The sequence below is a fragment of the Otolemur garnettii genome, unplaced genomic scaffold (genome assembly GCF_000181295.1).
Source record: "Otolemur garnettii isolate 467f Iridium unplaced genomic scaffold, OtoGar3 scaffold00138, whole genome shotgun sequence".
In the NCBI taxonomy this organism is placed as follows: Eukaryota; Metazoa; Chordata; class Mammalia; order Primates; family Galagidae; genus Otolemur; species Otolemur garnettii.
Window position 1 is genome coordinate 1,466,333 of NW_003852533.1, and position 12,299 is coordinate 1,478,631.

General features: G+C 47.8%; 1 protein-coding gene across 1 annotated transcript in view; it reads right to left on the bottom strand.

Moving 5' to 3' along the window:
- Nucleotides 1-4,795: 4,795 nt before the first annotated feature.
- PPM1H (protein phosphatase, Mg2+/Mn2+ dependent 1H) overlaps nt 4,796-12,299 on the bottom strand; it is a 250,931-nt gene continuing 243,427 nt past the window's right edge. The window contains exon 10 of the mRNA XM_023518406.1: nt 4,796-9,240. Coding sequence (XP_023374174.1) covers nt 9,093-9,240 — 148 coding nt within the window. The 3' untranslated portion in view covers nt 4,796-9,092. The remainder of the gene's footprint in view (nt 9,241-12,299) is intronic.

Genomic DNA, 12,299 nt, shown 5'->3' on the forward strand with positions numbered 1-12,299 from the left:
GGGTCTCTGCAGTTCCCCCCACCCATTCCCTTTCCTGGTTTCCTCAGGAATCTACACCCAGTGAAACTTCTCTGTGGATGGGGCTTTTCTTCCTCCCTAGTTTGATTTTTCAGTTCTGTCCTTTGTAGGGTTTCCAGATAAAATACGGGATGAAAGGGGAAGTGTTGCTAAACGGCTAACGAGAACAATTCCTAACTGGCAGCTTCTAAGAGTAGCCTGCACCGCTAAGGTTAGTACCCTGACTCTCTCCTACAGAGGTGTTTACCTGGCGATTAAAAACAGCTGCGCGGACGAAAGGTGAAAATTGGCTCAGCGCCTGTAGCTCAGCAGCTAGGGCGCCAGTCACATACAACAGAGCTGGCGGGTTTGAACCCTGCCCGGACCCGCCAAACAATAGTGACCACTACAACCAAAAAATAGCCGGCGTTGTGGAGGGCACCTGTAGTCGCAGCTACTTGGGAGGCTGAGACAAGGGAATCGCCTAAGCCCAGGAGTTGGAAGTTGCTGTGATGCCACCGCACTCTACCCAGGGCAAATGCTTGACACTCTGTCTCAAAAAAAAGGTGAAAATCCTCATTAACAGCCACCAAAGCTGGGCCATCCAGACACCCATTTAAATGTGAATTTCAAATTAATAGCAAGTAATTTACTAGGAGTGTAAGCTAAATATGGCAAGGGACATAACATACATTAAAAAACTCTATTGATCTGAAATGTAAATCTGTGTGTGGTGTATTTTTTGTCTGCTAAATCTGCCAGCATTAGTTCAGAGATGTGTCCTTAGTTATCTTTACTCAGTGGTTCTCACATTAGAATTATGAGGACATTTAAAAAGTACTAATGACCAGCCTTAGCAAGAGCAGATCCTGTATCAACTAAAAATAGAAAAACTAGGTGCTGTGGTGGCTGGGGCCTACAGTCCCAGCGACTCTGGAGGCTGAGGCAAGAAGATCTCTTGAGCCCAAAAATTTGAGGTTGCTGTGAGCTGTGATGCCTTAGCACTCTACCCACGGTGACAGAGTGTGGCTCTGTTCGCCACCCCCCCCCCAAAAGGAAAAGACAAGACCCTGGGTCTCTCCCTGGGGAGTTCTAATTTAATTGGTCTGAGGTCCAGTCCGCAGGATTTTTTTAAAGCTCCCAGGTGATTTAGTGTGCAGCCAGGTTATAAATGCACTGTGGGAAGGGGCAGGTATTAATTAATTAAATGCTCGGGATTATACTGTATCATTGAATTTAAGCTTCCTTAAACTTAAATTCTTTGGGTTTTGTTCTTTGGTTCTGCTAAAAAGTGTCATCTTAATCACTCTTCTTGCTGAGCCCAGAGGCAAAGGTCAAGGAGATCATCAAAAAATACCCTGTTAGTATGTGAAATGGTCATCTTCCTTCAGGGTCTCTAAGCCCATAAAGAGAGATGTTAAGAGCTGTAACATCGGCCCCACTGCAGCAAATGACTCTCCATCCCGACACTTCAAGTTTTATAATAAATAGTGCAGCTTGGCACCCCGGTACAAGATTTACCTTTTACCATTACTCTTATTACAGGCCACTGATCAAGAATGCAGAATCCGTCTTGAGCACACTTCTAGTTCAAGAGGATTTGAACATAATTTTGTTGAGTTCTTACAGACTCTGGATCTCTCTCCTCTTTAACTATTAGTTGTCATGTACGGAGAGCTAAAGCTACCCCTCCTCACTTTTTCCTAAAAAATGGATAGAACATTCAGGTGCTGTGGTTAATAACCCCTGGGGTAACATACCTTTCATTCTGCTTGCCTGCCTAAAGGCCTTCTCTCAGAGCCTGGCACTCAGTCTCACCGTGGAGATAAGCCTCACCAACAGACACCTGCCGCCTCACCAGCATACACCTGCCGCCTCACCAGCATACACCTGCCGGGTAAGTGCTAAGCAGCTGCTGGCACAGAACTAAAGCCTTGCAAGAGTTGACATTAGTACTCATTAATATGTTGGACTTTCTTCATTCATTTCACACCAGAGAGGCAAGATGAAGACGAATTTTAATGAGTTAATTTTTCTAGTCAAGGTCTAAAAGCTTGACTTTATGCTGCCTTAGAGCAGATCCTAGTTCAGACTGTCCCTGGCTGCCTTCAGGCAACGATAGCTCATTGGAGTAGTGTGACAAAGTCCAAATGGCCCATAAAGCTTAAAACATTTACAATTGGGGCCTTTACAGAAAAAGTTTGCTGAACTATAACCTAAGACCTAATTAATCCTTGGGTGGCCTGGCAGAGGAAAGTCTAGGAAAGACATTGAAAAAACACCCGGTCATCCTTTTATTTCCAAGTTTGCATAACTTTCTTCGACATGCCCAATCTTGTTCATCTCTAAATCTTTTACTCCTCTCTCACTTTATTGCTTTGAAACAATTCCAAGACATACATTATAATATTTCATCTGTAAATATTTGAACCTATTTCCATTGTATTTTAAGGCATTTAATACTAATGATAGCGCTTATCTTTTTCTTAAGAACCATGCTGTTAATTTTCCTTCAAATTCTACCGTGCAATTGGTAGACTGGCCGAACATTCTCTGAGTAGTGTTTAAGGCTTCCAAGAATGGGAATTTTCCTTTTTTCACCTAGGACGATGAGAGTGGACATTTCACAGTTCTCTAGAAACTTCTCCCAACTTTTCCTTTTCACTGACCAAACTCAAGAAAAGGTGATATTTAATCCAGAACCACTATGATCACCACCTTTTAGGTTCTACAGTTCCTTAGTTTGAATCAGAGACGACTGGTTACTAGGCATGCCATTTTCCAGTGGCAATACGTATTTTGTAAATAAGGAGTTTTAAATGATGGGAATTAAAACACGCACTCACATTCACATGCAATTTAAGTATTGTTTTGTTTTCCCTAAGTCTTAAGCAACACAGTATTGGGAACCAGAGACCCACCTGACTGCCCCAGGGGTCATAAGGGTACAATGTAGAATAGTCTTGTCACCAGCGAGGGTCTTTGTTATCCCCTTATAGGGGTCTTTGTTATCCCCTTATAGGTTCACAGCCCCGAGAGGGGCATCATCTTCCTGCTGACTAAGGATCATTCTGAGCTGCACGGAGGCAGGAGAATCAGACACTGCTGAGGTGCCGTGTGGGTCATCGGTTAGCTTCTGCGCTGCAGCTATTGGCTGGTTCCCAATCTTAGTCACCAGACCAGGTTCCATATGGAGGATTATTTCCCAAGTTACAAGTGTATTTTCTCAATATTATTTTTAAAAATTATATTTTTAACCACTTTGCCCCCCAATTCCCCAGAGCCAGGTGATTTATGCCTTGTTGGAATTATCTATCACTGTGTAATAAACTATCCACAACTTCATGCCTTAAAACAAAAGTCATTTTAATTGTTCATTGTAGTAGGGACCAGGAATCTGGGCAGGGCTAAGCGAGGATGGCTCTCCTCTGCTCAGCTGGAGGGCCAGAAGAGCTGAGAGCTGGCTGGGCCTCCTTTTTCTCATGAGATCACCTAAAGTGACTCATCTGGAGCGTGAGGACTGAAGAAGGCCCCAACCCAACATCTGGACACTTTGGTTTTCTCCCGGGCGGCCTCTCATCACTCACTAATCTAGTCTGACATTTGCAGAGTGAGCGGCTGCTCAGAGTGGAAGCAGGTGCTCCAAGGCCTCCAGAGACCTTGGCCTGGACGTCTCAGAATGTCGCTTCTTCATTCTATTAGTCTGTTTCCCAGCTGTAACAAACCCCACCTCCCGAGGAGAAAAAGAACATTTGTACATAGGCATAAGAAGCATTGTGGCGGCCATTTGGGAGGAAGATCACGGCATCCATCGAGAGCTAAGGAGGAGAGAATGGAGACGACCCCCCTCCCCCAGCACAGAGGAGAGACATCCGACCTCGGGCGTTTAGTTCAGGGATCGACTCTTTCCATTAGTTTCTACTCCTGAGTGGGGGAAGAGGAAAACACTACCGTCCAAAAGAAGGTGAAAAGAGCTGAGGGTTTTGCAATAAAATTGATCTAATGCAACTTCCCTCTGCTCCTCCTCACCGAGCTTTAGATAAGCTAGAACCCGCGTTTAGCTATTTTTTGTGAGTACCGTGATCGTACTTCACACGTTGTTGATACTTTCTAGATCCTGTTTAACTTCCTGGATTCTACAATGAAGCACAATTAGCATCCTTTGAGGGCCTACCCCACCTGTTATAGTATCTTTTCTCTGTAAAACAGTACGCTTTACTAATGATTGTAAATACACTTAAATGCTTAATTGATCAAGGCAGTCTTCATGCTGTGCTCAGCAAGGAGATTAGGCATAGCCCTCTCACTGTGGAGTATCTGCTGGGAGAAATTCTTCTCAGAATTCTTCACGCATTCCCATGTGCTACCCAAGGTAGTTGCTCTAGAGCAGTGATGTTCAACCTGGTGTGCCATGAACATTTTTAAAGATCATTAATTAAATAAGTTTCAAAAGAAGTTCAAAGCACAGTATTTTCTTTTTTTTTTACTTTTTTTTTTTTTTGATCAACATACTTTAAGTGTGCCATGGAAGTTTAGCTGTAGGTTCAAGTGTGCTGTGATAAAAAAGATTGAAAAGCACTGCTCTCGAGGCCTAGCCAGTGTATCAGCCTTTACTGCTATCCTGAGAGGGCCTGTGGTGTCTGCATCCATTTCCTTTTGATTTTCTTTTGAGGCTGTGTTCACAGTTGATAACCTCAAATTAAGCCACAAGACTCTCATACCATGCAGTCACCTGCTATGAAAAAACATCACAGTGAATTCATAGAAAATACACAAAAAAGTTGTGCCAGCGATGTTCTATATACATATATATAATATTTTATTTTAAAATGTCATTGAGCATATACATTTCTTTAGCTTTTTTTCCAGGGAACTTTGCACCTACATTTCAAAACACACAAAATAGATCCCCTTTACTAACCAGTGTCCAGTTTGGGGTTACAAAGTTCAGTGTTTCACAATCACGAGGCATAAAGGGACTCGGTTCTGGAGCCGTTTCCAGGCGGATTTCTCTCATTCACTGTATGGAGGGCAGTTCTGGAAACCCAGACCATGACATGCTCCTTACAGATGATCTTCAGAATGGGCCTTCCTGGGTCTTCAGAGGAAACGCAGAAAACTGGGGACATAGTAGGAGTCAAAGGGTAACCTCCAGATTCCCCAGACGAATAGCACATACTTGTGGGAGATCAGGAGCATAAAGGCCCAGGCCGCCCTTCCTCGAGTACGTCACAGTAGGTGCACGTCTACAACCTGATTTGGTCACCATCTACCTGGCTGCTACGTGACAGAAGTTCACTGAAGACACAGAGGGAGAGTCATAGCTATTTACACAGGTGACACCATGGATTTGGCAGAGCAGTGCTCTCCAGACTGGCACTCAAATCTGACAGAAGGCCCGGTGCTCACAGGAAGCAGATCTGGCCACTTGTGTAGTGTCCTGTGACGAATCCCACACGCCACCACCTGAACCCAGTTTGCTCAGAGACGCGGACTCCTGTGTATAGGTGCGACATTTCTCTGCAATGGTAAGTCCTCAAAAATCTGAGTTCCTAACATACAACTCGCTCCTACCAGAGACCAGTTTCCCATTTTCTTAGATTTGAGAACTTTTGTGGTCAGCCTGGTCGTTCCTTGCATAGACAACAACTCTCTCCACTTTCTCCAAGTGTCCCAGAAGCGCGACCTCGCTGAAAATAGAATCTCATCAAAGCGTAATGTATTGTTCACTCTGAAAACAGTGGAGCTGCTGGGTCACCTAAGGAAAGGTGAGGTCCTCGAACTGGTGGGAAGAAAACCACTGCGCACTGGGGCCTTAGAAATAGAGGGGACTGGCAGATGAGGAAGGACGGGAGGAAGCCGGTATCAAGACGGGGTCAGAATTTTAAAGATGTGGGAGATTTCCCCAAAGTGTTTCTACTCTAGTGCTCTGGGTAAGTGGAAAACCTGTGCTAAGTTCTGCGATTAAATCTGGGTCCTGGGGCCTCCCTCTTGCCGTCAGTATCTACCTGTGGCTGCATAACTCCTCCCGGGAAGTAAATGGTCCTTGGAAGAGCAAGAAGAAGCTGCAGCTGAGCTCACAAGGCCCCGGGAGGGGAAGCTACTCATTACTGAAAAAATTAAACACCCCAAATCCTTCAAAGCAGAATACTGTGGAAAATAACTGAAATTTTGACTTTTTAAAGCTTTGTCCTGTTCGACAGCTGAATATACTTGGCCCAGCCTGATTTTCACCCTTCTTTTCCGGCCTCAAGAACAAGTATCCAGGTCTACATAACCACAGCAGAACACACCTTGCACCCTGGATACTGCTGTGATTTCAGGTATTACACAAACAAAGCCGCGGCTGTTACCTAGTGAAATACCAGAGCGTGGATGGTGTGTGAGTTTGCTCTCTTTAAGGAACAGACTTTCACCAAATAGTCTGAAGAGCAGAGGCCAGCCCGCCAGGGAGATCCAGAGCTGAAAAAGCCTTTCTTTAAAGGAAGCAGCCCCCACCCTCCCAAGACAACCATAAACACTTGACTAGGAAATGAAAAGCTTTTTATTAAACGAGGCTTCCTCTGAGGCTATCAGGACAAGCAGATTTGGATACAAGTCAGATACATGAGATTTCAGAACCACATCCAAATATGGTCTGCAGAATTTTGAAGTGTGCTGACTTTTGACCTGTCCGGGAATGCACCAAGGGCCACCCCGTTGTGTAGACACACTCCCTATTCTGGAATGGGGTGACTTGAGGCTGAAAAATAAGACCGAAACTAAGAAAGCTCCATTCACAGAGCACTTCCAGGGCTGGGCAGATGTGCCCTGGGCATTACTAACCCGCCCCATTCCCCACTTTTGATTAGGTCCTCCAACACAAACATGGGTTCATCTCGCTACTAAGATCGCTTCACCTAAGGGGGCTTCTGAAAAGAATTCCTGGATGCCTTTCTAACTCAAACCAATAGGACTAAATTCTCAAGATTTCAGGGTATTCTGAATTAGGGGATTCCAGAGTTTTCCTGAGATGTACCTTGGCAGTAGGCGAATTGGTGGACTGAGTGGAAGGTCGTCATGTCTAAACCCAAATTCCGACTTGGTAGTTGGAATAAAACTAGAGAAGCTCAAAGTGAGGCCCAGAAAAGCACAGAGATGAAAGGCAATGGGCACACAGGAGGGGTCCCAACGGTGGCAGCTCAGGGTCCTCACGTAAGACTCTCCACAAGGCTGCCCAGAAGATCCCCCACAGCATCAGATGCTACCAGGAAGGCAAACGGTTTACACAAATTCCTCCCCAAAGAGATGCTCGGGGCAGGTCAGTTTGGGGTAGCTTGGATTTACTGAAAGAGGCGGAGATGCTGTCAGACAAAGATGACTCCTGACAAGGTAATGGTCTGATCCTTCCCAGGCAACACTGGAGTGGCGGGGTGAATTCCCGTGGGGCACCTGCCAGACAGGATGTTGTCTCCACACTGGGGGATGAATTCATTCCTGAGTAGGACGGCTCCCAGCCCTTATGAATAAAATATCTAAACCCTACGGACGCTGTGATTTACTACCCCTGAGGAAGGGTTCTGCTCCTGTCATCTGAGAAGGAATTCCAAGGACACACGAGAACGGAAATCGGCTCTCTAGCATTTGGGGCTGGATCACACCAACAAGCTTTTCTTTATTGGGTCAGAGAGTATTTTAGTTACACACAGTTGTCAGGATGGTGAGGATGCGTGGTAGCCCTGAGGAAGAGGACCAGGGAACTAGGATTGTCTTACACACCCTCGCAGAGCAGGAGGCCTGAGAGACTTCGCCACTCCTCCCGGCAGAGAAGCTGCAGGTGCGCAGGTGGCCTCTGCTGCCGCTGTCTGTGTGGGACACTCACAGGCGGAACCACAGTGGAACAGGGGCTCAGTTTTGGGTCACTAGGATGTGATTCTCCAGAGAAGGGACAGACCCATAGCATGGAAATGGCCTGTCAACCCTATTCAAGTTCACTTTTATCAAAGTCCCATCCTGAGTGGACCCTGCACAAAAATGACAGGGGGAGGAGAAAGGCTGCTCCTTGACAGAACTCGGATACTGACACTTAGTTTGAAGAGGACTTGGGGACAGTCACAGCTCACGAAACCTGAATCCAAAAGCATCCTCAGATGAGGTTTGGTGAACTGGTAGATACGATAAACCTCCCAGACTGCTCTGATGGACACTGCTTCAAACATGTCCCCACAACACAGCAGGTATGACAGGGTCAGCCACTCCAGAGGGGGAAATCCTGAATCACACAGGAACCTCTGGCCACACAAGGGAGGCACTGAAGACAAGAGAGAAACTCTCGGTCCAAAGAAACACTCAGATTTTTTCCTGAAAACACACTGACTTGGTGAGAAAATGCAACCCTGGAACTAACGTCAGACAACAACGGTGCTGTCATGCAAGGCTGCCTGGGCGGCACGGCTGGAGGACATGGGGACGAGCCAGCCCGGGGTGGACTCTGACACAGAAATTCCTCAGCAAGGAGCTGGAAATTCCCAGCCCTGTTTTACGGAAAAGAAAAAAAAATTAAGGAATGTCAAAAAAGAGATAAGTCCCTGCCTTACGCCACCATTACCACAGAACAGAGAGAACGAGGGCAAGTGGGCAGCTGAGTCTTGGCGTAGCTGGTGGGCGCTTACACTTGGAGGCGCGGTTCCCCACTTTCCAACACACTTGTTACCCTGGTAGGGAAGTTGGCAGCTGACGGACTGGAGTTGCCTGCCAGTTACACGTGAAAATGGCTGCCCAGCTACTCTAGAGAAAATAAATACAAGGTATGTGCCCCAAGCAGGCAATGGCCACCGGGGAGGCCCATAAAAGGAACTAACAAACACAACACTCAGTAGCAGCCTTTGTGTTTTACTCTGTAGAGTTGGCCTGTTACTAAAGAAGACACGGAAACCTAAGGGTCATCTTGAAGCACAGCCGGAGGCCTTTTGGCAGCAAACGCTCCCCACCCCCGCACTGGGCTGGGAGGTGTCTCCATCACTTGGAACTCGCAGGGGCACTTCCCAGGCCCACCCTGCTGAGAGGCACCCCAGTTGATTTCTTCCCCTCTGTCTTCCCAACCCCCTGGACCATTTTCATGACAGTTTGTTTCCATGTATTAAAGGAATGACATAGACAGAAATGTCGTCTCCTGAGCCCAGTCGGTCATTAGATATCCGCCATCCTCTGTCCTTCAGGACACCCCGGGCACGCATCACCAGGTCCTGGGCCGCCAGCGTGTACCTGTGTGGGAGAGGCAGGAACGAGAGTCAGTACAGCAGCAGGCTGTGGGTCAGGGAGGCGGGGAAGGAGGGAAAGAGGGAGGAGGAGGCATCACTACAGTTGTATGAGCAAGTTTCAAATGCCCTTCGTGGAAAAAAAAGCCCGGTCATCTTTCCCCCAAAGATGTGAGACTTAGTTTTAGATGATAGTTGGATAAGGCCCTAAATACATTAAATTACCTTCTAAATTACTGTACTGCTCAGCCCTTTTCTGATTTTTTTAATAATTTTACTTTGTTTTACTTTATTTTTTTTTTTTTCAGACCGAGTCTCACTCTGTCATAGGTAGAGTGCTGTGGCATCATAGCTCACAGCAACCTCAAACTCCTGGGCTCAAATGATCCTCCTGCCTCAGCCTCCCCAGTAGCTGGGACTGCTGTACCTGCCATAACACCAGGCTCACTTTTAAAGACAGGGTCTTACTATTGCTCAGGCTGCTGTCCAACTCCTGAGCTCAAGCAGTACACCTGCCTCAGCCTCCCAGAGTGCTAGGATTACAGGTGTGAGCCACTGCACCTGAACCTACTTTTTAAATGTTTTTCCCCCTCATGCTACAGAGTCCAGCCTGGAATGAATGTCTGCACCAGTGGTCAGGTAACACGAGGTCACTCACAGGAGCTTTCCTGCTAGACCGGTCATCCCAACACAATCCTAGGACCCCTGCTCTTAGGAGAAGGCATTTTGCTCCAGCCCTTGTACTGGGGCCAGGCTGGTGGCCACTTGTGAGCTCATTAGCATCCATAGTCAGGGCCATTGTGTCAGGTGTGAAGTCACTGCGGGGCTGCTTTACATCAGGACCAGTACAAGAAGAAACAACTTTCTCTGAAGGGAAGGAACTGCATCTCCTGCTCTCATTCTGCCCTCCCATTCCTGCATTCCTGCCTCACAGGGCTGCGTGGGCGGCTCCATGGCCTGGTACAAGTAAGCGCCACCAACTGCGGAGGGCGAGCAAAGCAGGGAGCCACAGAGCCTCCAGGACAGCAGTGAAGAGCTGGGGCAGCTGCGGCAGTGGGGGGAAGTGAATTCTGTCACTCTGGGACTGGGAGGGACCTGGCCTTTCTGGAAGATCCCCGCCCCCCCAGCCGGGCTGCCCTGGAGAACCGTGACAGAGTCTGGAACACTTGCTGCCCCCTAACCAAGCATCTCCCTGGGACACAAGCTTTACATTTTGAGAACATGTTCCTTCCCTGGCTGAAGCTTTCAGTACTGATCAGTATTGGCTGGCTGCCAGGGAGGGACTGTGCTTGGCAAACTCTGGGACTCTGCAGGGAAGGGGTTGAGGGGCTGCGGGGGAGACAGGACAGCAGAAGGGGAAGGGGGCTGAGCACAGTGGGAAGGCACACATCCTTTCACCACTGACTCCAAAGCCCGGCAAAAGGAGGCCATGAATCCTCGATTGCCCTCTTGTTCTGGCTGTTCTTTGTAACAGGGCTGAGTTCCCGCCTTCCTGGAGCGACCAGAGAAAGGGCCCAGAGTGTGGCCAGGTGGCTTGTTCAGGCTCCATCACTACTCTCCCCCCACAGAGATGGGTGACTCTGGAAAAATTCCTCAGCCCTTGTGCCCCTCTCCCCTTACAAGTAAGTTTGGGACCCGCATAGTGCTGACCCCCAAGGCCCCAGCAGGAACAGAACTTGCTCCTTGGTCAGGGCACTCAGCAAGGGGCCCACTGGGGAGGTCATTTTCCTACTTAGACATAAAATGCCTTGGTCTTAAGGCATTTCCCTTCTGTAGAATCTGAATCAGCACTGGAGTACCCAAAATAAGTCAGTTTTAGTCTCACCAAGCCCAGAAGTCCTTAACCACTCTAGCAAGGTGGGAATCGGTTTGCCATTAGATGGGAAGGACAGGGTCTTGTAAGAGGGAGGGTTGGGGGCAGGAACTGGGAATTAATGGTTCCAATATTTGCATATAAAAGGCAGTCTCCACCAGCTGACACTCTCAGTAACACAGAGGGGTGGGAGCAGGAGGAGGAATCCTCTTTGCATTCGGAGCAGCCTTCAGACATTTAAGAGGTAGAAAAGCTCTCTGTGGCCTTGGAATACTGGCAGGGTCTCAGGCGACTGGGTGGGTAGAGGGTCGGGCTCAGTTTGGAGGCAGCCTTTGTGAATCAGAGTCACTTCTGGCAGCAAGGCCACACATACTCCTCAGGCCGCGAGGTCTGCCATGGGGAGGCTGCTAATGCCAGCCTCTGCCCCTGTGCAGGGTGTGGGGACCCTCTGGCAGAATGCCCCCAGACACTGGACTGAGGACAGCCGTGGTCTGCGACACCATTGCTGACCATCCCCAGCAGGCTGGAGAGATTCCCCACCCTCCACAGCAGACAGTGTTCCCTTCCCGCTTTGAGCCTTGCCCACCTCTGTGCCCCCTGGCATCAGCTCCCTGAGTTCTGAGGCAGTGGACGTTGACTTCAGCTCACATCCCACAGTACAAGGCCATCTCCTTCCCAGTTCTCCCTGGCAAGTCCTTTAAAATATCCTGACATGGCCACACAGCTAAGTGGCCACATAGCTTAGCCCAACAGCCACGAAAACAGCCTAATCAGGATGGAGAGGCAGGCAGGCAGGCAGGCAGGCAGGCTGCGTGCTGGCCGTGTGCTGGTCATGTACTGGCCGTGTGCTGTTCCCAGTCAGAATCTCACGCTGACTTTGTAGTTCCTAGGGCTCCAAATAATGCTTAAACATTGCAAAAGAAACAAACATGCAGATTTTATCTCATCTACAAACACCAGATGAAACACTCCCAAATTTGTTCTTCAAACCTATAATTGATATGGTGAGGGGTAGGGGAGAAAGGCCCCCCTTTTTTGCATTTAAGGCATAGTTTTTGATACCATAGAGTGCTGGTAGAAATTCGTTTGGCTAACTCACAGGAATATTTCCTAAAATGAACCTTTGTCTTTTGCCAAAATAAATTTTATATTATCAGGGTAATGCAAACTAGCATTTAATACTTGCATTAGTACCACATGTAGTACAAGTTGATGTTTTACTATTAAACTTCCCCTGATTTTTTTTTTTTTTT